Source organism: Pithys albifrons, chromosome 3 (genome assembly GCF_047495875.1).
Source record: "Pithys albifrons albifrons isolate INPA30051 chromosome 3, PitAlb_v1, whole genome shotgun sequence".
NCBI lineage: Eukaryota > Metazoa > Chordata > Aves > Passeriformes > Thamnophilidae > Pithys > Pithys albifrons.
In genome coordinates, this window is record NC_092460.1 from 87,760,026 (window position 1) to 87,786,302 (window position 26,277).

The 26,277-nt window shown below is 37.9% G+C and overlaps 1 protein-coding gene across 1 annotated transcript in view; it reads left to right on the forward strand.

Annotated features, from left to right (window-relative positions):
* COG5 (component of oligomeric golgi complex 5) overlaps nucleotides 1–26,277 on the forward strand; it is a 179,434-nt gene that overhangs the window by 52,121 nt on the left and 101,036 nt on the right. The window contains exon 7 of the mRNA XM_071552623.1: nucleotides 21,842–21,972. Within this exon, the coding sequence (XP_071408724.1) occupies nucleotides 21,842–21,972 (131 nt within the window). The remainder of the gene's footprint in view (nucleotides 1–21,841; nucleotides 21,973–26,277) is intronic.

A 26,277-nucleotide genomic window follows, 5' to 3' on the forward strand; every position in this document is an offset into this window, starting at 1 on the left:
TCTGTTTCTAGCCCCAGTTCCAGGTTTGAAAGTCTGAGCTGCGAAAGTTTTAGTTCACCAGTTTCACAAATTCTGAAGTGCTACTTATTTAAAGCAGGTTGAAGTAGTTGCACCAATGGATTATGTAATGTTATACTCAAAAAGATTCTCCCCACCAAGGTAGTCAGAAGAGAAGAAGTTGGTTTATATCGCTGTGTTGTAATACGTAACAGGTGACCTACTTTTGTAGTTTCTACATGGGAACACAAAGAACAACACTATATTTATGTGCTTTGAGATCTTCCTACACATCTCTCTGTCCTTCCTTTCTTTAGGTTTTTCTTCCATTTTTTTGTATTCTATGCCCAGAAATCAGAGAGAGAAATAAACCAATTTTTCCTTTGGCCAGTGTACAAAATGTGCATAAATTTCTATATACTGTAATCCTAGATGTTCATTTTCACATTTCTTTGAAAATAGAAAGATTTTTTTTTCATTTTCAACTGTGTCTTACAAATACATCTGTAATTGTTTGAATTTTAGGGGTTTTTATATGTCTCATATGATTTTAAAAAAATTTTGAGTAGCTCTCAGGTCTTTTTATTTAGTTTTTAGGGGGTTTTTCTTGGCAAGGGAGGAACTTGACTCTTGCATAATTGACTGTGAAAAATGTATTATTAAAATCCATACATACAAAATGTTGTTAAATGTATAGTTTAAATTATACTTTTCCTCTTGCACTGGCCTTTTCTACTTTATTATAAAACATACTATTGTAACCAAGTGAGATTTTCAGGCAGTAACGTTTTTCAGATTCATAGCATCTGTTCAATTGGCATTTATGAAGCACTTTGAGATGCTCAGATGAATGAGGCTGTGTCAGAGTGTGTGTTTGATGGCACCATTTGAAGGAGCAGCGTGTCTAAATAAGTGCGTCTTGGACTTCTGTAAATTCAGTTGTACACAAACTGTCCTAAGTAAAATAGCCTGTGAAAGGCAAAACATAAGCATTAAATTCCTTGGATACCTTTTATTGGGAAAGCAGGATTTGATAAAGGCACAATATGTTGCAGGCTTTATTTCACAGTTCTGCCAACACGGATCCAATCTGAGCTAGAGCACAGCTGCTATTCCTGCCAGTCCTCCTCTCTCTCCTGATGGAGCTTGATCAGCTCTCTTTGTTTTCTGTGTTCTCTAAAAATGAACGCTCTTTGATGATCATCCGTAATGAATTAGTGATGTCCTGTTCTGGGACTGTCATTTATAGAGTGCTTCCCCCCAGCATTAAAATATTCTTTACTGACACAGTAAAGGAAGGTAATGAGGAAAAATAGATGAGAAGTTGAAGATGGATTGCGACGGATAGAAATACGTAGAGAAACTAGATGTTCTTACAACAATTGTGCTATTCTTTTTATCCCTGTAACACAGTTGCTCCTCCTCCGCCCCCCACACAACAGATTTGTAATGAAAGAATAGAATCTTGTGCAGGCTGCAACTCCCAGAGGTAAAACCCACAGTACTAGACTTCCATCTGTATAGCCTATTTTGTTTCAGGGAGATTTCATTTAGTTTTCCTTGGTTAAATTAGTCTGAAATACCGTCTTTGCAAGTTCATTAAAATTATTCTATAATGGGTGTCTACCGTAATTTTTGAACTTTTACATTCAGTTTCTTGCTGGTGGTGCTTGCTATTTACCTGATGTTCTTGTCATCCTTTCTGCCATGTCCCGATGTTTGTCGTGTTCTCTTGCCTTTGCGCTCACCTTTCTGCTGGCCCGTAGTGTTACTGCTGACCTGTTCTCTGTAGAAGTCTTTCTCTCTCTCCCACTCCCATAATAAAATAGTGGAGCAAAAAAAAAGTAACCCGTGTTAGTTGTGTGTAATTGCAGTGGGGAAGGGAATCCTCTTTGGTTGAATAATGTATTTTTATAGAATTTAAGAGGATTAATTCACCAGAATACTTATCTGTAATGTTCACATTTACCAAACATAGCCCTTACTGATCAGTGAAGGCTTTTATCTGCGTGGGGAAACCTGGATTTGAACTTAAGCTATACATGCGGGGGCGGGGGGGCAGGGGGAAGTGCTTCCCAAAGGGAATGGTGCTGGGTTTTGTTTTTGCTTTTCAACCAGCATACTAAAATGTACTGAATCAATACTTTGAATCAATACACAAGTATTGGATAGTTTCTTAGGAGCAGTTAGGAGCACAGGAGGCGTAATCCCAATGAGATCTGCGCGCATGGATCGTTTGATAACCTGCACACCTACAGGGGGAAGTGAAGCTGCAGTGCTGAGGGTAGGACTGGGCACAGGCTGGTGAGAACTTTGCTCTTCTGACACAGAGTGAGCACTGTGTCATTGCTGCACAGACCAGGAGTGTTCCAGGGGTTAGGGACTTCTGCTCTTCACTACCTTGTAAGACAGTGTAGCTTTACCCCTCTCCTTTGCCAAGTAATAAATCCCTCTCTCTCTAAAACATAAGCAAAGAGCTCACTTAGGTAAGTGAATTACTATGAAAATACAGGGGATTCACCTAAGCTACTTTCTGAAGGGCAGTGATTGAACATTTGAAGAACGCTGATAACAAATGTTATCTGAATAATCTGAACTTATCTAATTGCCATTTAAAAGTTCTTTTACTTTTCCCACAGAGAGTTTACCCTTACTGAAGGTGTCTGTTTCAATACTAGATAACCTGGCACTTTTTCTTCCCAAGTTTATTACTTTGCTCAACTCTGTTCTCTAAAGAATTTCCACTTGTGCTTTGGAATTTTTGAGTGCTTTTGCCACAATGATTTTGTGCATTCTTTATATGTTATAGACATGTGCTAATTAGTTGCTGAGTAAAGAGAAATCAGAAAATGTATTAATTGCTGAGTAAGATGGTGAAAACTTGATGTCAGTATAACCCAAAACTTTACAGAGTTCTGTATTTTATTGCTTTAATGTGGAGCTTCATACACACAGTGGATTAAAGATTGACTTGTGTGGGTGTGGAGGAGGGAAGGAGATGACATGGCTGGGAGATGTGGAAGGGAGGGAGCCGTGTCACCTGGAATTGAAACTGGTAGTGGAACTGAATCACAAGAAACTTAGGTCTGCTACCACATCTCAGTATCTTCCCTTTCTTAAATGGTCAGATTATATATAAATAAGTGTCTGAATCATTACTGTTCCCAGTTTCCCCTGGAGGTCTCTGAAGACTCAGCAAATTCCAGAGGGGTGAGAGAAAGCTGACCTTACAGCACAGCTCAGAAAGAGTAAATGGAATGACTCATAACCTGGGCCAGTTGAACATTTGCTTATGATAGAATAATTTTTGACTGATGATAGGGGACATAACAAGTAGAAAGCACAATCTGAAATTTATTCAGATTTCCTGAAAATAATTTTTGCCAATTAATTTTTGCTTTATCTCCATTGTGATAGCGTTCTTTTGACTCTGCATGTAGATATGGGGTGATCTGCATGCTGTGGATTGAGATTGCCTTGGTATCTGTTACGATTTTAAATACATTTTTGTAAATGTGGATGAGAAAATTAAAATATTGAATTTTACATGGACTCAGACAAGAATTGAGCAGAGCCATTTTGCTAACAAAGCTTATGTGTTCCTTTTTTCACCCTCTGTCACCTAATTTCTGAAACTACGAATGGAAAGAGTTTAATAAAAGGTAATAAACTAATTTGATTTTTTAAAATAAGATTACAAGTCTGAGAAAGCTTAACTGTATTAACACTATTGAATTCTGTAGGACTTTTAATACATTTTAAGTAAAAGAAATCAAGTAAAAGATACAAAGGAAAAGACAAACCCTGAGCAACTGGAATGATAAGAGTCAATGAATAGCAGAGCAGCTTTCCCTTGCAAAGAACAGTTTCATCTTTGTTGTCTTCTTTTGTAGAGTTTATTCCATCCCAAGCCTTCCAACCATCCTTATATATGTGAGTTGGAAGTCTTTTGTGTCTGATTTTTTTCGCGAACACCTCTAATTTTTATTGGGATTTCCTTGTCCTGTATTTTTGTAACTCTTATATAATTCTTCATTAGCTTTTTTGCAGCACGAAACACCCCCTGTCCATCAGAAGCTGACTTACAATTCCATTCTTCATCCATCCACCAACCACCTATTGTTACTTTTTGAATTCATAATTATGTCTTAGTGTCTTAAAACAGTAGAAATATAGTACATTTAATATAAGCATTAATGCTATTTTTAAAACTTACGGAGTGGGAAAAGAACAAAAGAGAGTGGCAGTTTGTACAGTTGCCGTGTTGGGGTGTAAGGGATTCACAGAGGAGCCCTGCTGTGTGAGCAGGAGCAGTGAATTGGGATGAACCATCGGACAATTCTCTGCAATTTTCTTCCTTGATCAATATGCAGGTGCTTCTTGGTCATATTGATCTTTTCTGCTTATTTAATGTACTTTCATTTTATGAGACCTATACAATCATTAAATAGAGTAGTTTGAATTGGGTTTGAATTGTTTTCACTTACTGTGACATTGTTTTTAACAGACTGGGTGTATTTACTGGGTAGCTGTCCTGTTGGCTGCCATTAAGGTAAAAATAGCTTGTTTCCAAAACCAGGTAACTGTAGCCAAGTGTCCCATGCTAAATGGTCTGACCAACTTGAGAAAGTTGCACAAACTCAGTATCTCTATTTCAAAATGTCAGGTATTGTCCAGTAGTTTGCTCTTGTTGTATTTATTCCTTTTTCTCTTTTTTGATTAGTGTTTGTTTACTCTGAAAACTGAGGAAATACTAATTCACAGCAGAACAATTTAATTGCAGCCTGAACTGTGCTGAAGATCAGTTTGCTTGTAACAGACTTGCTGAGCAGCAGCCCATGCACTGCTGTGTGACAGACAGCATCATTCTTAGTTCTCATCCTGCTGCCTGCCTGCCTGCTGGGATGTGCTCGAGGGATCCCTGGGAATCAAAGCAGGTGCCTCTTACAGAGGGAGCCGTGCTGGTGCCTGCGCCGGGGCTGTGCCCTGTCAGTGCTGAGCTGCCTGGGTAGCTCAGGCCTGCTCTCCACAAGGCAAGTTTTGCTGGCATGGCTCTTCCAGATTGTCCTTTCAGCATACATGTAGTGCTGCAAAGAATTTTTGCCATGTCAGCCTATGTTACCTGTGGAATGAAACAGGATACATTGCACTACCAAGAGCTCTTCTGTACACTTGGGCTTTTTGCTGGCATAAAAATACTGTAGACCCTTCACTTCATCTTTGTGATGGTGCACTAAGAAAAGTTTGTAATCGAGAGGTGGATTTAATATATATTAAGAATAGAACATAGAATCAACTGTGTTACACTTAGTAAGCAAAGCTAGTGAAAAATACTGAGTGAGTCATAACAAATACTGTTTTTCTATCCCTCTTTTTTGTCATCAAAACAATTTGATGGGGCTGGTTTAACAGATGGGCAGAAAACCTATCACTGTGTGTTGGAAAACTGTTTCCAGATGAAGAAGTTTTCTTCAGTCATTTGCACTCCTTTTTTCTTTGTTCAACATTGACTGAACTAGTCAAAACATTTTAAGCATATTAAGCAATGACATATTAAGCAAGTCTATAAAATAATTAAATTGAAACTAAAAGCTAAGAGTTCTTAGAAATATTTACATTAATATTTGACTTAGTATAAATCTTATGATAACTGCTTTTGAATCTTGTAGAAACCTTGTGCTGAAGATAAAGTTTGTTAAGGTTGATGTGCTGTTTCATACTGCAATATTTGGGATTATCTGGTAAATTTATTTCTGAATTGAGAATAAGCTATGAATTTCACTGTGCTGTACATGCTCAGATATGATGAAGCAGAGAGACACAAGGTTCATGTCTCTCCTTCCAAGAGAGGTTTTATAGAGTTATTAAGGTGTTTTGTTTTTCATGTACTGTATTTCAGTTCATTTCCTTGTATAGCAATTGCACAGCACTGCTGTACCTGAATTCAAGTGGAGGTTTTAATGGTTCTTTGTCTGTTTTGGTCCTGGTCACTGCTATTAAGAACTTTCATGAATCTGCCCTCTGCATGTTCTTTGGGAAGACCCAGACTCTTAAAAGTTATGTGAGGTTAATAATCCGCATAATTTTGCAGAGTGTGAGCAAGTACTTGGCAGGAGGTGCCAAAAAGCTGCGGCAGATTTATGTCATGCTCTGTAGTCTCAAAACAGGTTCAAAGGACACAGCTGATAACAGGTGACTGGTACTACAGCATTAAATAACTCTTCTATGGTGGAGATGAGTCAGGTAGTTATCCATTTCTAAACACATTTGCAAAACAAAATCCTAACAACAGAGGTTTCGAAGCTTTTTGGATCTGTGATTTGCTGGAATGCTGCTAAAATGTATATTGCAGATTTTGGGGTGGTTATTTTTCGTGCCCTCACTGTGTAGGAGAATCCTGTAATTTATTATACCTCCAGTGTCTGGTAATTTTCAAGTCCTTTCAGTGTCTCCAGTATGTTTTCCCTTACACGAGGGAAATCTCTGGGCTGCTGTTTTCTCCCCATTAAGATGCTCTCTGTCTTACCTCTCTGCCTGCAGGCTCTCTCTGCAGTTCTCAACAGTGCAGCGTTTGATTCCTCTCAAGCCCTTGCTGGAGGGGAGCCAGCAAAGTGATCACTTTCAGGAGGAGGCAGTGAGAGAAGTGTAGCTGAAAAACAGCTCCTTAACCTTTCTCTATAAAGCATGTCACTTCCAAATGGGGATACTGTAGTGTCCTTTGTTATCAGGCCCAGACTCCTCACATTGTGCTCCTGCTGTTTCAAAAAATAACTTTGAAGATGTGTCTCAGCTGCCGCGCGTTCTCTGGAAAGCGAAAGGCAGTCTATGCCTCCCCGGCTGTATTGCTGACTTGTGGCAATGTAGGATTGAAAAATCTCATGTTCATTATATTTCATGTAATTCCAAATTTTTATATGCTGTTATCAAGATAACGTTTGAGAATCTGAACTTCATAGATCCCATTTAGTTCTCAGGACTTCTGAAAACCTGGGGGAATGCAGAGCAAGTTCTGCAGAAGTTCAGAAATACAGAAACAAAGTGAAATATACATGTCAACGTTGTTTTAAAAAATTTAGAACTATGCCATGGTTTCTTGAGGAATGACTCATTTTTTAACTCTTGACACAATTGTTGCTGATGTTTCCATTCTCTGTAATTTTCTAGGGAAGGAAATGGGGGTTAGATCCTTCTCTCTCTCTCCATCCTCTCTTCCTCTTTGCTGACTATGCACCAAATTTTCCAGTTTTACTTGGGGCAGAAGGTAAGGGACACTGAGTCTCACAGCAATGTGAGTGGTTACTTGGGGAGTACAGGTAGAATAAAGAACATACATGCAAATTTGGTGCTCAGAGACATACATGAAGCTTGGGTAATATTCTGAAATGTTCTGCTTTATTGGACCAAGAATTTTTTTTCTTTTTCTGTGTCTCAGAAATGTAGTTCTGGTGGTTTATGCATTTTGTTAACTTAACATGATTCCCTCTGTGAAGGCAGACAGACATCCCTCCTCTTAGTTGCTGTGGGGCCTTTGATGTTCAATTTCAGGTTTTTCGCGTCATTGTATTTCTAAAATGGGAATTGTATTCCGCTTATTTTTACCCCTGCAACAGACTTCATACAAAACTTTTCTGTCATTAGTTGTAGCTTATGAATTTTGAGTGATTATGTGATTATTTGTAAATACCCACCCTGTAGCCTTTTTTTATCTTCCTTTCTTCTTAAAAGCCACTACTTATTGTACATGAGAAGATGGAAAACTGGCATTCTCTAAGTAAGCCAATGAAATTATTTCCCTATTTCCTGTTATCAAATACAAAATTTTATTATTGAAGCCTGTTCCTCCTAAGGAGTGCTCTGTCTTACCTAGAAAGACTTTGAAGACCTGTCTGATTTCCCCTTACTCCAGCAATTTGCCTTGATCCCTAATGCTGCTTGCTGAAGTCAGATCAAACATAATTAACTTTGTGGTCGAAAATGAATCTTTAGGAGAGTTAGAAGAAACTTGGAATTGTTGCTTTCTGGGAAGGTCTGACATTTTGAAGTCCAGTTTTCATCCATTTCATGACAAATACGCCATGCTTGATTTTTCCTCCAAAATTATTTCATAACATAGTATGATATAATTAAAATATATTTTTCTTTAAATAGAAAGCAATAGCTACTTCCAATCAGTTACCGAAATGTCTTATAAAATGCATTTAATTTTGAATTCTTGTTCATGACAACATAAATACATGGATTTAAAAAAAAGCCCAGTGCATTGCAGAGGCTACACTTTCCATTCTTAGATCCTTTGTGTAAATGAAATGGAAATTCTGTTAGATCTGGAATACTTGTGCTCTTGTAGTGCTAGAGCCTTATTCACTCATCCGTGCTTGCTGTTGGAGAGTGCAGGAGCTGCATTCCATCGGAGCTCTCCCGGCAGCCACTGGTGGCTGTGCTGGCTGTCACAGCAGGACGCAGGTGTGGGTGGGGACCGTGCCTGCTCTGTCAGGAGCTCTCTGTAAGGATTCTTGGGGCAGAGAAGCAGTTATGTAGCATTGGGTGAATCAATGATTTGATGCCCCCAAGGTTATCCAATGAAAAATAGATGGCAAATGCTTCTCCAATAGGGTGAGGGTGGAGAGGTCAATGAGCTGTCAGTGGCCACCACCTCCTATAAATGAGTTTAAAATTGCTGAGGGAGAATTACAGTGAAGGTGTATAGAATCATGAGCGGTTCAAGGTTTTCTTTCATGGTTAATGGAAAAGAAACAGAAATTGAGGACTACCAAACATAAAATACCTTTGCTCATAGTATTGGTAAACCATAAACTGCTGCTCCCTGGAGCTTCTGCTTTCCAAGCTGTCCATGCACTGGGCTCAGCACTTGGTGTTGGAAATGGAGCTTGGCTAACCTGGGGGCAAAATCAAGTCATGGATGCCAATAGCCAAGGCCACAGCTATTCCAGCAGTTGGGATCTGTGATGGAGATTATCTGCTGCTTTCTGAGCAGAGACAGCCCAGAGAGATATATTTGACAGTATAAAGTTTTATGTATTAGAATTGCATGTGTTGTCTTGTTTCCAGTCAAGCCTCTTTGCTGCTGCTACTTCTTGATTTCATTTCCAGTGTTTCAATGATAAATAGTTTTGAGTATGCCAATGCCATTAATTTTGAAGACAATTGATAATCTTCATTTAATTTTATGCTAAAGTTAAATTCACTTTTTAACTTATTTTTCCTTTGTTTTTTCTTGGTGAAATATACTTTTGGGATGTTTGAGAAATGTATGTCTTAATTGTGGTCCAGTGTAATAATTTCTTTACTTCAAAATTCTGTTCCTATAAGAAAGTTCACTATATGCTATTGGGAAATTGCTTTTCCCCTGATTTTTTTTCCAGTGAAGGAAAAGGTATTTACTTTAAACAATGGTAATGTTATTTGTAGAGAAGATTCTGTTTCTTTCTTGATCTTGAAATGATTCATAACTATCAGCAGGAAATTCCTCAAATTATGCTTTGTGAGGCTTGAGAAAAATCTGTTACCAGACTAAATATTATTTAGAATTAGAAGAACTGTAATAAAAATTATGATAGAATCATATGAGTACACAATGAGTCTGTATGTTCTTTCAATTTTATTTTAAAGTGCTAATTTGCTAAACATTTTTTATCCTTCAAGCAGCACATTTTTTTGCCTGTTAAACTTTTTTGTGTTAATTATTAGATACAAATGGCTGACAGATGTAGGTAATAATAATGGGCTCATAGATAATTGTGAAACTCTACAAAGAAAATATCGGCATTATTTAATAACAACTATTCTCTAAATTAAATGTTTTCACCATCTGTTAACAGTTTGTGCTCTTAACAACTGAAAGACTTGCTTGAACTTACTGGTTGCTTCCTTGGATATGCAAACCTTAAAAAACAAGTGAGCATTTAGCTCGTTATTTTCAAGTCTGCTGCCAAGGATATTGATTTTTAATTTTGTGTCTCTGTGGCATTAATGACAGGAAAACTCAAGTGTTTCATCAGCACTGTATCTGAGAACACTTAGCTGTTCATTTTTATCTGTTTCTAAGTAGTAGAAGAAAAACTATGGCTTTGTTTCTGTTTGCATCAATATTAAATAATTTTGAGAAGACAAGTACATTTTTATGAAAACTTTCCATGGTAATTCTCAACCTTTGTACCTGCGTGTGCTTCCTAATTTTAACAACATATGAGTGTGTTTTCCATGGAGAAAATCGTGGTCGGTGTACATGTAAGATCGCAGACCAGTAGTGATGAACCATGACTGTTCTTTTGGGTGCCAAGGAACTTCGGCAGGCAGCAGAACAGGTCTGTGCCACAGCTGTGCAAGGGCAGACCTGGCGTGTGCACTCAGCGATTGTTCCCTCTTGTTCCATGTTTGAGGAGCAACTGTGCAGGCACACTCCTCTAATTCCCTTTGCCTGGTGGTCACAGCTGGGCACTTCTTTGGGACCGTCAAGTGTGGGGGCTGTGGTGAGCACTGCAGAGCAGCCTGTGTGGGGCAAGTTGGAAGGGGCGTGATGTTTCCTTCAGTTCCCTTGTGTCCTTGTTAATGCAGGTACAGGTAAACAGGACAGGAAACTTGGTTATCAAATTGCAAAGTTTAAAGCTACTTTCATTTTTCAGTTTCACTTTCCAAATCATACCAGATAGAAGGTATTAAAGCATCATCACAGGCAACTGCCATCAGCCTGTGTCATGGTTAAATACTTTATATTTGTATCGGCAGATCAACAGGCAGGCACCTGTGAAGGCTGATTTCAAATACAAGTATTTGGAATATGAACACTGTTATGATCAGTTTGGCTTTCCAACAACATTCTTTTCTTGCCCATATTTTTAGTACTGTTGCTGAGTTTTATTACTGCTATCAGAATTGGCAAGAATTCCAGCAGACTGGGCAGATTTCTGCCATAGGCTGATCTCTAATTTTGAGAAGCCTTTGCTGTAGGAGATAAGACATATTTTGTGAGGTTTCAAAATCTTGCAGTTCTACTCAAGGTGTCTATGGAAGCACTCTGGGTAACACAAGGTTCACTTTGTTCTCCTACGAAGTATCAGAGGTACATAAAGCCTGTGTGATTTATAGCCTATGCAACATCTGTTGACTCTAAAGATGATAAAAACACGTAAATTTGCAGCCAATTCCAGGAAGTTACTGATGATATGCAAGTGAAAGGTGGGAGGAATTAAATATGCATTTATTAAAGACAAAAATTACATATATTCTAGAGTACCAAGGGAGTTAACATAGTTGATACTAAAGAAAACGAAGGCTGCTTTTGCAGAAGTGTCTCGAAGGTGTAAGTATGAAAGGGGTCAATGCTGGGCTCTGAGAAGAGTCAGGAGAGACTCATAAGGAGAGAGGAATATGAAAGAAATATGTGCAGCTTATATATATAGTAAAGAAAAAGAGTAGTTCCCCTTATCCATGGTCCTAGATAGCATGATTATTTTTTGTTAGTTTGATTTTATAGCACTGCAGCACTACTGATTGTAAAGTGTCTCCTGGCTTTACACGTGTGTGTTAGAAGTGACCCATGTTCTCATGTGCAGTCTGACTTTTTTGGATGCACATATTAGTGCAAAAATAATGATAAAAACTCAAAAGGTGTAGGATATATCTCACCAAAGAGAAAAAATAAACTGCAACTAGAAATAGCTAGTTCAGTATGGCAATTGTAGACTTGTAGAGGTCTACAAGCCTGTAACTGTCTGTGTATACCTGTATCCAGATGTAAAGTATTGGAGAATTAGATCATTAACCCTTAACATAATGAATTAAAACTCACAAATGAACCAGCATCTCCCCTGCCCTCCTTCAAGGCACTGATTCAGCAAAGAGTCAGCCATCTTTGCCATCTTAGCAACTGGTGGGATGTTTGAAAGAAGTTATTTTTGACTAAGATTCTTGAGACACATCATCATTTTCCTTTATTTTCTTTTATCGTTGCATGTGTCTATTGCAACATAGGTTGGTGGTGATGGAAACTGAGTCATTGCACCTTTACATAATGCTCTATATTGAAAAATTCTACTTAGCTATTGAATGATAATGTATTAATAATATTTAAAAGCTGACAAAAAGACTGATGTTTTCAGGCCAGCATGTAAATTTAGGTGATCTCTTATATCCCTCTCCATGTAACTATTTTCCTTCCTTTAATGGCTTTAGTTACAGCACTAACACTTAGGCAAACAAAAGACAGCCAAAGTCATATATCGTTGGGATTCATACATTTTCAGGCTAACAAACCAAAGACAAATTTGCAGGTGACAGCTCCTAAGATAAAAATGGAATTTGTATGAATCCCAACAATATACCTTCATTTAGATGAATCCTTGTGTTTGTTTGGGAAAGAAATGGTTTCCTTCACTCCATTTGGAAGGACATAATTCTTTTACATGAGTTTATGGTGCAGTTGCAATATATTTTCAATGCAATTATCTCTGGTAGATAGGAGAGTACATTCTTTCCATTCTGCTTCATTTTATGTACTGATGTGATGCTCCATTTCAAGGAGGATTGCTTATTGCTCACCTGTTGAGATTTTAAGAAATATTTTCCTGACACTAAAACTCCTGATTACTGTCTGCTTGAAATTTATGAAAACAAGCTTTATTCACCCCTTTGTTTTCCAGTTTTGGATGCTCTCCTGAAATTTGAGCAGGAACGCCACTGGCATCAGTAATGAGCAGGCAGTGCAAAGCTGTGGGCTTAGCTGGGCGTGGGGAGGAACCTGTCAAGGTGGAAAGCATGTGATGACACTACATTACTCTTGCAGTTTAATAAGACCAAACTGATTTATATTTGTATCCTTTGACTACATTCCCTTGTATTTTTCTGTGTGTTATCTTTGAGCATACTGCCATTCTCTTAACTCCTTCAAATCTCAAGCTCATTTCTTCTGTAATGGCCCACTTGGGCTACATCTCTCTCCTGTTCTATATTATCCCTTTCTGCCCCCCCTTTCTGTTTCCATCTCTTTCACACATGCTGTACATTTGCTTTGCGTCTGTGATGCTTTGCAGTCTGTTCAAAACCAAAATAGGACAACTAGATTTTTACTGGCAACATACTTTATTTTTACTTCACTCCAAAAAAAGCCCAAGAGGAGTATTGACTTGTGGAGGTATTATTGCTTTGTTGGCAGAAAAATTTGATTTTGGAAGTCTGTGTGTGTCTGAAGAGCAGTTCTTTATCTGTGCAGTGTCTAAATTAAACTTCAATGAATTTATTATGGAGAAGTGGAGGGTTTTTTTCTTTGTTTATTTTTAAGGAAGAACAGTCTTAATTATCAGAATAAAATGCAGACTTTGTAAATGGTATCAATACTGGTTTTCTTTTCATGATAAATTTTATATCATGTTACAGACCTGTTAAAATGTATAGCCATTGGTCTAAGAAATTTTCTTTTGAATATTTTCTGATTTCTAGGTCATAGCTCAGAAAGAATATTTAGGGTGAAATTGGTTTCACCTCCAGCCAAATGCTAATGATGAATGGCACGAATGTTACAGTTCTTTGTGAATATCTTATCACAGAGAATTCAGAAAAAAAATGCAGTTTTAGTTGCTAGAAATGTTGTGGGGGCTCTTGAGGAAGTTTCTCAAATCAGTTTGTTTTGAGGAAAGGCTTAAGAAGATTAGGGTGATTTTTAAAGATCTAGATTCTAATATTTCACACTGAAACAGTTTTAATTATATTAAAATATGTGTGCATTCCTGCAGGTTAATATCCTCCATGGGTCAGGTGTGGGGAACCACAAGTACAGTGTTCTCCCCACGTCTGATCAGAATTTCCACAATGCTGTAGCTTGTGTCTCCTGCCTTTGGTTCTATCTGTGTGCACCTCTGAGAAAGGTCGGTCTGTCTTTTCCTGTCCACCTGTCAAGTAGCAGTTAGATCTCTCCTTAGTCATCTCTTTTGTATGTTAACAAACTCGGTTCTCTCAGCCCCTCCTCACATTCATGCTTCAGTCCCCTGTCTTGGTGGTTCCCTGTCAGACTCGCTCCAGTTTGTCAGTGTCTCTTTTACTGGGAGGTAAAGTGCCAAATAATAACAATCACTTCCCAAAACCTGCTGGCTATACCCAGACCAGTACACAGCAGGCTGCCTCTGCCACAGGGATGTACTGCTGGTTTATGGCAAACTTTCTGTCCACTGTGTCTGTTTCTGCAAAGCTTCTTTCCAGCCAGTGAGCACCCGACCTGCTTGTGTGGGCAGGGTCGAGCCATCCCAGGTGAACAGGGATTAACTCACTGTTGTTGGACTTCATGGGGTTTTGGTCTGTCCTTTTCTCAAGGTTGCTGAGTGTGTTCAGAGTGGCAGCCCTGCTCTCCACGGTACTGAGTGCTTCCCCCAAGTTGCTGTCACCCATAAACTCACAGAGTGTTTATTCTGTCCTGTCACCCAAGTTACTTATGGTGACATTAAGCAGTATCAACCTCCGGGCTGGTCAGCCCCCAGCTGGCTGTGGGGTTGCTGCCTGCTCCCCTTTGAGCCCAGCAGTCCAGGCAGCTGAGCAGGCAGTGGGCAGAATAGAAAGTAGCAGGTTTAGTAGGTCGTGGTGAAGTAAGGTTGTGAGTCTGCATTCAAGGGTGAGGGGGAGGGATGGGGGAGATCTAATGGTGCGTGGGAGGGGGAACCTTAAAGGAGTTCAACAACTCTTGCTTTAGGCCTAAGTGAGTGTGGGAGTCGTGTGGTATAACTTGTGATTAGACCTAAGTAATGTTTGTCTTGGTGTGTTAAGCTATTTTCTGAATCATGGCATTTTCACAGGAATGTCTCCAAAATTTGGTTCTCATTGTTAAGTCAGTGATGATGATAAAAATAGATATCAAACTCATTTCCATCAATTCCAGATCCTGCGTGGCATCTGATTTCCAGCCCAGAGAGCAGTAGGAATTAACTCTTCTGTCAAGAGAACTTAAATGCTGCTTTAATATAAATTAAAAATAGCTTGTCAGTCTTCCTCACTGCTCCCCCATAATTGTTATCAGCTCACAGTGTGGTTTTTGGTATTTTTGCATGCAGTCTGGAGAGAAGCAGCAAGTTTCCTCTGTAGATAGGATTGGACATACATGATTATTAAAGCACTACTAAATATCTTAACACAAACCATATCCTATAAAAAAATACCAGGAACAGTCTTTTGGAGGAAACAAAGCTGACCCCAAGGGCAGGATGACAGCCCATTCCTTCTTATTCCAACCTGCCTGTACACTTAAAACTTTGGCCTTTGTATTAACATGCTGGAAGAAGTTCAATTTTTTCATACTTACGTGGTCTCTAAAATTAGAATGTTGAATTCTCAGCTTTCTCCTGAATTAGAGCTTTAATCAGGTAAGATTATGTCCCGTCATTGTAAGTGTTCAAGGTCAGGTTGAACAGGGCTTTGAGCAACATGATACAGTGGAAGGTGTCCCTGCCCATGCAGGAGGGATTGGACTAGATGATCTTTAAAGGCCCCTTCCAACCCAAACCATTCTATAATAATACAATGTAGATGACAGGTCTACTTTACGGTACAAGATAATTGTGTTTAAAGGAGTGGTTCAGGTTTTGCTTTTTGAATCGTATGCTTTCACCAGTTTGGTTTTGGTATTGTTGACCTCCTTTCTTAAAAATGAAGCGACTCTTGGCATGTAATTGATACAAAAAGTTGCAAAGTGTTTTGCTTTGTTTTTATTTTTCATGTCTCTCTTCACTAGGGACATCTGTCAGATGCTAAATCTGATTGTCTAATGCATTCTGTTTCCTTTTCTGGACTTAAACAGCAGCAGAGTATTAATGTGCTGTCTGAGAAAGCAAACAGAAATACAGCACCATGGGCCCAGCTCAGTTTCTGGCTCCAGCAGGACAGTTTTGACTCACTTAATGTTGCCAAACAGCTAAAACTGAAACCTTATGTATTATGCATACAAGTAGTTAATATTTAAGGTGGCAGAAATTAGTTAAGTAAAGACTAGATTTCATAGGAAGGTAATGGCACAGAGAGATTTTATTCTCAGTTGTTTCACTTGAAGAAATGTTTGCAGGAATTTTGTTCTGTAGGAAAAGGCAAAAAATATACCAAGAGTTTTCCAAGAAACTGGCATTTTAGTAAAATAAAATTTCTTCCTCTTTAATAATGAATTCATAATACTGGCAGGGAAAAATTCAAAATCAGTAATTTAACATTCAGAATTAATAATTTTGTCAAGTATATCTGAAATACATGACATTGTATATGGCACATAGTATAGAGCAATTAGATGCTTATTTTAAACGATTTACAAGGCACTGTATGCAGTTTTCGTAGGAATAAACATCTTTTTCTGAAGAGCTCAAGTTGTATAAAAATAGCTGTAAGGTATTGTTTCATAGTAACTGTAATGGGATCCTTTTCACTTGATTTCAAGGCTTGTTATAAGCTTTGCTTCAGCAAGTGCTTTGGTGCCTGATGTAGACCTGTGGGGCAGTCATTTCAGCCCAAGTGAAGAATTAGTCTGATTAAAACAGAGCATGAATAAAGGTTCTTTTTAGAAGCATCAGCTTCCAGTTTAAAGACTTTGCAATGTGCCTGCTCTTACCATCCCCACCTGCCATCTGCATCAATAGCATGGCAAATTTAAGAGCCTCCAAGCAGGAGACTGTTGTTCTTTAAGTTAGACTGTTTGCCAATTGTTCTTATAAACTAGACATGTAATAATAAAACCTGAGGCCGCTTTCACCAAAGGGTGAGCATACATTTTCTGCTGATGAATCGGGATCTCAGACTGTTTTAAAACTGACTTTGGTTTTACATTACTTCCATTCATGAGAAGAGGTAAATTGACATACTCAGGCCCAGCAGCATCCTGGGTTGTTGGTTCAGATACAAGTGAGGCAAGCAGGATGTTGTCTTTCCTTTTCAGTAGCTAACATTTTCATTGAGACTATGGAAGCTTCTATGCTGAATTAGATTTGTGGCTCATTTGAATTAGTAAATCAGTTTGAGGTATTTAGGACACAGATAAAACAAATAAAATGGATTCTCCGCAATTCTAACAAATCAATCCACTCATTTCTTTTTGTGATTGTATCTAGGCACTAGTATAGGACCAAAGACTGAACTTTTAATAATCCCTTTCAAAACTGAAATTAATTGTCATTACTGAATACTCGTCCCTCATAGGATAGACATTATGTATTTTTGCAGTATCTGTCCAGTTCCTTGTAATTTTGTGTGGCAGAAATAAATATTGCAAATAGGAGTTTTGATTCAGTTTCATGAACATCTTCTACTAATGCACATGTGAGTCTTTCACAGTATTTCTTGATAAATCATGTAGCCTCCTATCTTCTGTATACTTAAATCCCAGCAGAACTCTTGGGTATCGTTTGGACCTGTTGACTTTTTGGAATTTAAATTAGCAGTTTCTTCAAATATTGTAATTTTTCTTCAGTATGGGAAAATAACAGCTTCTTCTTAGGGTACAGATATCATCAACATTCTCTGCAACTAAGACTGAGAAAATAAATGACCAATGCAAAAGAAATAGGACTTAAACCTTTCTCAAACAGGCAAAGAAAGATGTGTGATTTTATCATTCTATGATTTTTATTTAGAATTTCAGGAATGGTTTGTTTTCCTTTAATACCCACACACATCCCAACCTCCCATGAAACACCCGTTATGTTGTCATTGGATTCTTGCAGTCGTGGGGAAAGTGGTGTGTGTGCAGATTTTAGGTGTTTGCTCCAAGGCAGTCCACTTCAGATGTTCTGAATGTCCTTCTTTCCCCCTCTTTGTTAGTGTCACTGAGGTTAGTTCTCAGAGCACAGAAGGCTTTCTCTTTGAACTCACGCAGCCTCTTGTGTGATGCAGCCTAATCACATGGGGTTATTACTGGCTGTCCTTTTTTTTCTTCTTTGTCAGTGCACCTGTTCTTCTCACTAGACTTCTGTTGTTTCTCTAATTTCTAGCAAAAGCTCAACATCAACTCAGTCTATATAAAGAGTGTGATACAGTCTTTGTGGAGCTCATAGCATGGAGCTTTGCTGGGCTTCATAGCTATCTCTGCTCCAAAAGGATTTTAATACTTAAAATTTTAATTCAGATTTGCTCCTATGTTGTTTCTGTATTATCACAAAGAATATTTGAGGTTAAAAAATGAGTTCACATAATAGAAAGATTCTGCCTTGGTGAGTCACTTGGATTAAGAAAAGCTAACTGTGTTGCTCAAAGTATTGTTTTTCTACCTAATGTACTATGTGCATATTGGATTTGTCTCTGTGAAGCTTCACTTACATAACTATCTGGGAAATACTGGTTTAAAAATTGCATTTTCAAGGAACATCTCAGACACTAGATTAGAAAAGCTTTTCAGATTTAGTAAATCAAGAAAAATTAGAATTGTAGTGACAAAAATATTTGTTTTATTAAGAAATCAAAGTTCTAACCCTTTGTTAGGCCTAGGTAGGGTATAAATGTCACTTATTCCTAGGTGTCAGTGTATTCTGCCTTGACACCAGTACTTTTTTTCAAGAGGAGGATTCAGCAGGCAGTCTGTATTTTAAGTCCTTAAAAAGTAATTTCCAGCCGTGCTTTCCAAGCTTAATAGGGTGTGATAGAAGGGAAGCAATACCAATATCCTGTGAGAGAGTTAAGGATTTGCCTTTATTTTCATGAATCTATATAAAAAGGTAGAATTATCAGAGGGATGAGAGGGGTAGAGGAATGGTTTTAGGCCTAAAGCTCCCTCCTCTGATTTCCTCCCTGGCTCTGCTGAGCAGAAGTGACTGGAGCAGTGGGCTGCGTGTCGTGTGACTGTGAGGGCAATGCCTTGGAGGCTGCTCCGTTACAAAATATTGAGGTTCTAATGTGTTTAAAGCCCAAGTTTTCCCAAAGTTAACAAAATGTTATATATATGCTTTTAAAATCCGTTAAGGGAGAGATATCAGTTATAAGTACTATGTTAACTAAAGCTCTTAGGGTTAATACAGTAATAGTTTTACTCCAGAGCTTTAAGGCTAAAGCAGTTGGAGAGTTAAGGAGTTTTAAACTGGATCCCAGTCTTCAGTCTGTGCCAGCTGAGGGATGAGCCATTTTGTTGGCTTAATTCCTGACCAGAAGACACAAGTACCTTACAGCTCATGTCCCACTCACCTCTGATCATGACCACAATGTTATTGACTGACTGTGCCTGGCAAGAGATAGAATAATGATCACATAAGTGCCTGAAGCAAAATCCTACATTTGCTAGACCCTGGGTTAATAGCGAGTGGTATCTTTGATGTGTTTCACTTGACAGTGTTTATTTACTAACTAAAATTGACTGGTTGGAATGTGCAAGTTCCTTTGCAATATTTTAAATAAACTGGATCCAAAATGCCTGGGCATTCAGGCAGCGATGTGGCTGCTCCTGTGTCAACTGCCCATCTGCTCAGGTTCATCCTGCTGTCTTGTGGTAGCAACATCACTCTCCAGAGTACAGAAGAGTAGAGATTTCTAATAGTATGTCGTCTGCTTAGACAACAAAAACTATCAGAAGGCACGTATCCTGCCTGTGTTGCAGCATCTGTTCTCACACTGAAATGGCAGGAAAGCACTTGCAGACATTTCTGCCATTGACCTACTGTCCTTAGGAAAACTGCTTTTCTTTTGAAAACTGTATAATAGGATTGCTAGAGTTTCCCTACTGGTTGGAATAACAACTGAGAGCATCCCCAGGCAGATGTGTAGCCACTGAACCCACAGAAAGACCCATTTTTTTGAAGTCCTGCTGAAGTGCATTGTCCCAAAGCATTTTGTTAGGATTGCAGGAAATTTGGAACAAAGGTGCAGATTTTAGCAGTTTAGCAGGAGGTGGCTGGCAGTCTGAAGCACAGATGGAGGTTTTTGGAGAAGCCAAAGCAGCATGGTCTTTCTGTTCTTTTCTTAAAACCATCAGAAAGATTAGATTTTTAGCACTTGAAGTGACTTAATTTAGATTTTGATATAAAGCACAGCAGGGAGAAACAGTCTCTTTTTCAGTTTTCTTCCTCAGATTTTTCCTGTGGATTTAAGATAGCAGAACCATATTATAATTTTATATTATTTAAGCGGCCTGGGGTTGCAGAATATGATTTTATGCCATAAATGAAGTCTGCAGCAGTTCTAGTGTTTGTGGGATATGTAAATATTTGGTAATATTTGCACCTTTTTAACCTCATGTTGCCAAGAAACTTCCTTAGAGTTTACCATGGCAGCAGAAAGGTGTCAGAAAATTAGTCTTCGCATTCAGGACACTTGCTCCTTGGAAGTAGTGGGAGTTTAATACTAGTTTTAATGGGTTCATATGCAAGGCCACATGCAGAGATGCAGCTTAGTCACAGCAAAAAGTTGCAGAGTAGTAATGGGTAAGTGTGGGTGCTGTAGCCCCTGCAAAAGCAGCTTTGTGAGCACACCTGCATGTGGGGCCTCATTAGCAGCCTGTGCACAGCTGTGTGTGCTGTCCTGCTGCTTCGCTCTCCTGTGACTCCTCTGATCCATTTTTAAACAAATGCATCTGCAGGCCTTTTCTTAGTAGACTAAAACCTGTTTGACACACTGTACTGTTAAGAGAGAGAATTTCCTTTATGCCTTACTAAGCTTTATGCAGTATTTCCATATCTTGCATGGTGTTTTTCATACACGAGTACAGGGGTGTTCTCTTCATAGCTGTGAAATGACTCACTTGGAATGTTGTGTTCAATTGTGAACATGCGATTGCTAAAATTATTAATATCTAGAAATTAGATTAGTTTATTGTGAATAAACAAAAATAATAGGCTACCAAAGTGAAAGATTATTTGGCAAAGATTTAAAAGTTCACTTAGCTTAGTCAAAATGTTTTAAGCCTGTGCCTTAATAAACTTACTGAGATGACATAAAAGAAAGATAACTTTATTAGGAAGACATAGAGGACTGGTTATAAGTGGAAATAGTGGAACATCATCTTATGAAGGAAGCATCTGATACTGGGAGAAATGTCTTGGCCATTATTTTATTAGTTTTATTTGTTTCTTTCAGAAGAAGCAGTGGGCAACCAGCTTGGTTATGCAAAATGCTGAAAAATGTGTCAGTGAGAGTAGTCCTGCATTGTCTTGGAGATAATCAGTATTGTAAAGGTCTAGGCTACCTTGACGTGGGGAATTGGGTTGATTTAAATCCAGAAAGATCAAAAATAAGGAAAAAAAGTCATTGAGAAAAGTTGAGTTTGAGTAGATTTTCTTGTTGCAGTCGCCATTCCAGTAGTCTGTAGCTGACCTGCTGAGGGGGGTTTCCATGATTGTGATAAATTTTGTGATGATTCTGTGATTAGAAAAGAAAAAATACACGTTCTTTTCTTCTCTTTCTACTTTTCTGTATTAGATCCCAAATGTTTAGGAGTGAAATTTAAATATATGAAGTATAATTTAATTTTTTTTAACGTATAATGCATCTTTAATGTCAGAGCTTAGAGCTAATTATGCTTCTTCAAATAGAAGCTTAGTGATGTGGTTAATGCTTTGGGACAAGGAGATGACTTCTTTCCCCTTCCCGCCCTGTGGTTTTGATTCTGCAGTTTTTGGAACTCATGTTTTGCACCTCTTCAGCAACCTCTGAGTCTAGAGAATTGTGTTGAAGTAAATTCAATGTATTCAATATCCAGGTTTTCTTGAGTAATAACCCTTTGATTTTCAGTTTTTCTGGTGTAAGACATTGCTTTGATGTACTCTATTGTCAAGTGTTGTATAAAAAGATGTCCTTTGGAACTGACTATATCTTTGAAATGTTTTAACATGCTGAAAATGTTCCATTATCCTGTGTCATGTTTGTCAATGTTTGGTTTCTTTTATAGATTATCTTTCTCAAGGGATAGATCTGTCTGGAATAGAAGTAATTGAAAACGACCTGCTTTTTATTGCAAGAGCTCGGCTTGAGGTGGAAAACCAGGCTAAAAGGTTGCTTGAGCAAGGTGTGGAGACCCAGGTAAAACAGACTTTTTCTTTACTTCTTTTCAAAAGTGAAGCGTGAAAGTACTTGAGCTTGATTCCTTTGCTGGGTGTAGCATTGTCTAGTGGAAATTAAACATGCAAAATCTTATGTGAGAATTTCTCACCCAACAATATTCAAAGCAATTGACACAACTGGTCTGGTACAGTATTTGCAAGAATAAATATTTGCAAGTATTTGCAGGATCTGGCCCTGAAGTTTGGGAGCAGGTGAGTGCTGATATGAAGAATTTAACTGTAAACAGTCATAAAAGCTTGATGCATCAAACACTGTGTACTACACTGCCAAAATTGCAAAGCTTTATAGAGAAATATGAAAAATGCAGTTTCTTAAAACTAAGATTTCTACATTTTACCACTGCAGAAATATATTGAAATCTTTATTTGAAAGATTTTGCATTGGAACTTTAAAGAGCATTTTAAACTTTGAGGTAAATATTCACTGTAGGGCATATGAAATGAATATGCATAATTACATTCATCCATAGTAAATGCCACTATCTCTATTTTAATAACCAGACTACATTTATTAACTATTTGTAGTATTTAGTGCTATTGTCTTGTATTTTTAAAATTTAATGTTCTTTGGTCTGTGCTTTTTAGTATTCTTTAAAAAAATAAAGTATTTTAAATCCCCATTTCTAGATTAAGAAGAAGAACGTGGTACAAGTTTCTATCAAATTTGGATTTTAAACAAGAGAACAAAGAGGCTTAAAACAAGACATTTTTATGCAAGGGTTAAACTTCCTTTGTAAGGTGACATAGCATTTGTTTTTACTATTGAACACTGACATGAAAATAGAATGTATAAAGATCTTCAATAAATTGGCTTGGTTAGACAACTGAGGATTAAAATTATCAGCATGTTTCAAACTTTTCCTTAGATCTCTCATTTCAACTAATTTTCTGCAGTAAGAAGTCATGGTTGTGGTGAATACCCTTGACTTTATACTAATAGCAAAATAGTAGGAATAAACACCTCATTTTTCATCTGATTGCGATTCCAGTGTTGAAACTCCTGGCTATTCGAGCCTGATGCCAAGCTGTGATTGGATTTGTTGCAACCTCTGAAACATATAAGATGTTAAATAAAGACTGACCAGAGATAGGGCCTCAGAAAAAGCAAGTAGACACTTACTTTAAATGTAGCAAAAGCCTTTATCAGTGTGTACTCTTTCTAGTTTTTCATGTTAGATTTGACCTTCTGTAATAATTTTCTCTTCATATTTAATACTAAATTGGAACTGACAAAGAAACCCTGGGGAAATCAATCCCACTCCACCTGAAAAATTGACAGATTTATTAGGTGTTCCAGGCTGTATCCAGGTAATCAAGAGATTATTAAAGTATATGCCTTTTGTGCTTTAGCCAGAGGCCTCTTTCTGACAAATGGAAGATTGTCTGGAAGAAAATTATTAGTGCTTAGTCACACCAGAAGTGAGGATGTTTTCATGAAGAGGTGTTGGGTTACACTTCACAGGTTTGTTGTTGGATGTGATTCGTGAACTTAATGTTGGGGAAAATAGTGTACTTTAGAAAATACACATGCCAGCATTGCCCAAGAAATCTAGAATTTGAAATAGGACAAGTAGATCACGTCTTTGATTGCTGTTACTGTAGCTGTGTGTTTTATTGGCAAGCTGATTGACATTTATGCCTTCCAAGCCCTGAGATTTCCTATAAGACAACGTGGGATCTTCATCTTTTTCCTGCATTAGGTACTACAGAATTCCTCAGATAAACTGCCTTCCTGCTCATGTCTAGTCTGTTCCTTTGGGGAGACTGCATCTTTTTTTTTTCCATGGGGTTCTTCAGTTATTTCATATTCATATCTGCAATTGCAGTTTTAGTTTTCACCTTTGTTTTGATCTGCTGTGTAAATAATACATGAGATCCGTTGCCTGCCTAAGAGTGAACTGTATTTCTGTGTTTCATCCAGCACTTTTCAGAAAAACCTTAAGAAGAAAGTTGGCTTTGTGTCTTAATTTCAGAGCATTTCAGTGTTCATCTGGAAGAGAAGCAGGAAGTAGATATACATAAGAAAACAATAAATATCTCATTTTAAGCAAAAATCACTGCAATTTGGTAAATATCTTCTCTAGAATTCAGCTTTTTTTTCAGAGGTGCTGCTAGAAGTTGCTCTGATAAAAAGAACAGAATGAAAAAGTTTAAACTGTCCTTTTCAACATTTTTATATCTCTTCTTTTGTTAGGTAAGATTTTTGTTATTTTGATTATTTGTTTAATGATGTATAAGTCACATGCTAATGAGCTGTGCATGAATAATCTCAAATAATCTCCAGCAGCAGCATGTGAAAGCAGATACTTCCAATGAGGTAATACATTGTCTTTTTTCCTATAATGTAATTCAAGTTTTTATGGCATGCCCAGCGCTGTGGCATCTGTGTATTTCTCAGAAGAAGTGAAATCTCTTTCCCCCTTCCTTTGGAAGTGTGGCATTAGCCTTGACTACTTCAGAAGTGAAGGCTTCAGCTCATGTTCCTGGTGATATCTTGAAGCTGCCATCTGTGTATAAACTAGAAGTGTCTGTCAGTGTGTCTGGACTTCACAGGCTTTCATGGATCTGCCAACCATACCTGTCTTCTGAACCTTTTAGAAAGAGCGCGCTCTCTTTGCTATTGTTTACAAAAGTCATGCAAACAGTAGTAAACCCAATCACACACAGTTACCAGTGGCTACAGGCAGGTTTTTTATTGTCATATGTGGTTTGTTAGCACTCTCAGTGTACATAGCACAGATTGATGATCTTTTGTGACTCACAGAACAGTTTCAAGAGAATAGATTCAAACCTCATCCTTAGTGTTTAGTCCTCACCTCCTTGCTAACATTCCTTCATGCTGTAAGCAGGTTGATGGGAGATGGCATAGAAAGCAGGTGACACTCCATTAGCAGAACTTCACTGAAGTCATCCTTGTAAGGGAAGGGACAGCAATGTTTTCAGCTTTAAAAAGAAAAAAAAAGAAGGTATAATACCCATCTTGCAACCACCAAACATTGCCAGCATTTCTTTTGCGCCCAGGATGAGCCCCAGGCTGGAGAATCTGGATTTGCTTTTGGCACTACTTCACCCCTATTTCCAACAGCAATATGGTGTAAAGCAGATCTGAATAATAAGAGATTACTGGGTACAAGAGAAATTTATTAAGGTCACCATAGCTCAATTCTGGGTAGAACAGTTTTTCCAGGCATGATGTTGTGGCTGCTGTACTTAAAAAGAAGAAACCTTTCTCTGCAGCTTAGCTCCTGCTTCCAACTCTTTCTGCTATATATTGGCATGGTCAGTGTGGGCCTTACAGCCAGGCATGGCCAGACAGTCCCATCTGGTAATGACAGCATTGGTAGCATTACGAGCCAGGCCATGTGCGTGCAGAAAAGAGGTGCATTTCCATTGCCTCCATCTGTACTCCTCTGAAGAGGGACCCCAGTTCTGGGGGAAGTTCACTGCTTTAATAGCAGTTATGAGTCTCTGTGTAAGGAGTATGATTTTTTTGCATGTGTGAAATGTGTTAGGAACCTTGTGACTTTACTGGTACAAAATGTAATAATTACAATATAGGTTGTGAGGACTATGGTACCATTAAAGATTGATTAAAATATAAATATCCATTTATGTCAAGCAAGACACTGTGTGAAAATGAAAGTAGAACTCAAATTTCTTTGGGTTTGTACCTTAAACAGTTTGTCCTTCTGTTTGTTACAGAAACATTCTTTGATCTTTAAGAGTACAAATTTTCCTTGTCTCCTGGAGGTATGGGTAAATTTATTTACTTGCCTAGCATGGATCTGAAGAGAACTAAATTCACTGATAATTCATTGAAATTGTTCTGCTGATCATGTAGTGAAGTGTCCTGATCATGTTAGAGAAAGAAAAAAAATAAGTGTCAAGTTACTATCTGTCCTTTATCCAAATCAATGTTAACTTGTGTCTGTAGGTTGTTTAAAATACAGAGACTTATTTTTTCCAAAATGGAGAGCTTTGCTAATTATAAGCTCACAGAATTAAGAAGAGGGGAAAAAAACCCCAAGAGAAATAAATCTAAACTCTACTTCTGAAAGATGTTCAAATGCTGGCTTTGTATATGCAGAATAAATAAGTAAACAATACAATCTGAACAAAAATTTCTCAGTTATTCACAGTTTAATGTCTTTATGCTGTTGTCATTTTGAGCATATTTGGGAGCATTTTGAGTTTACATATTGTAACTCACCAAGTAGAATTTATTTTTTGAATTGTTGTTTTGCATTCTTTTTCATACTGAACG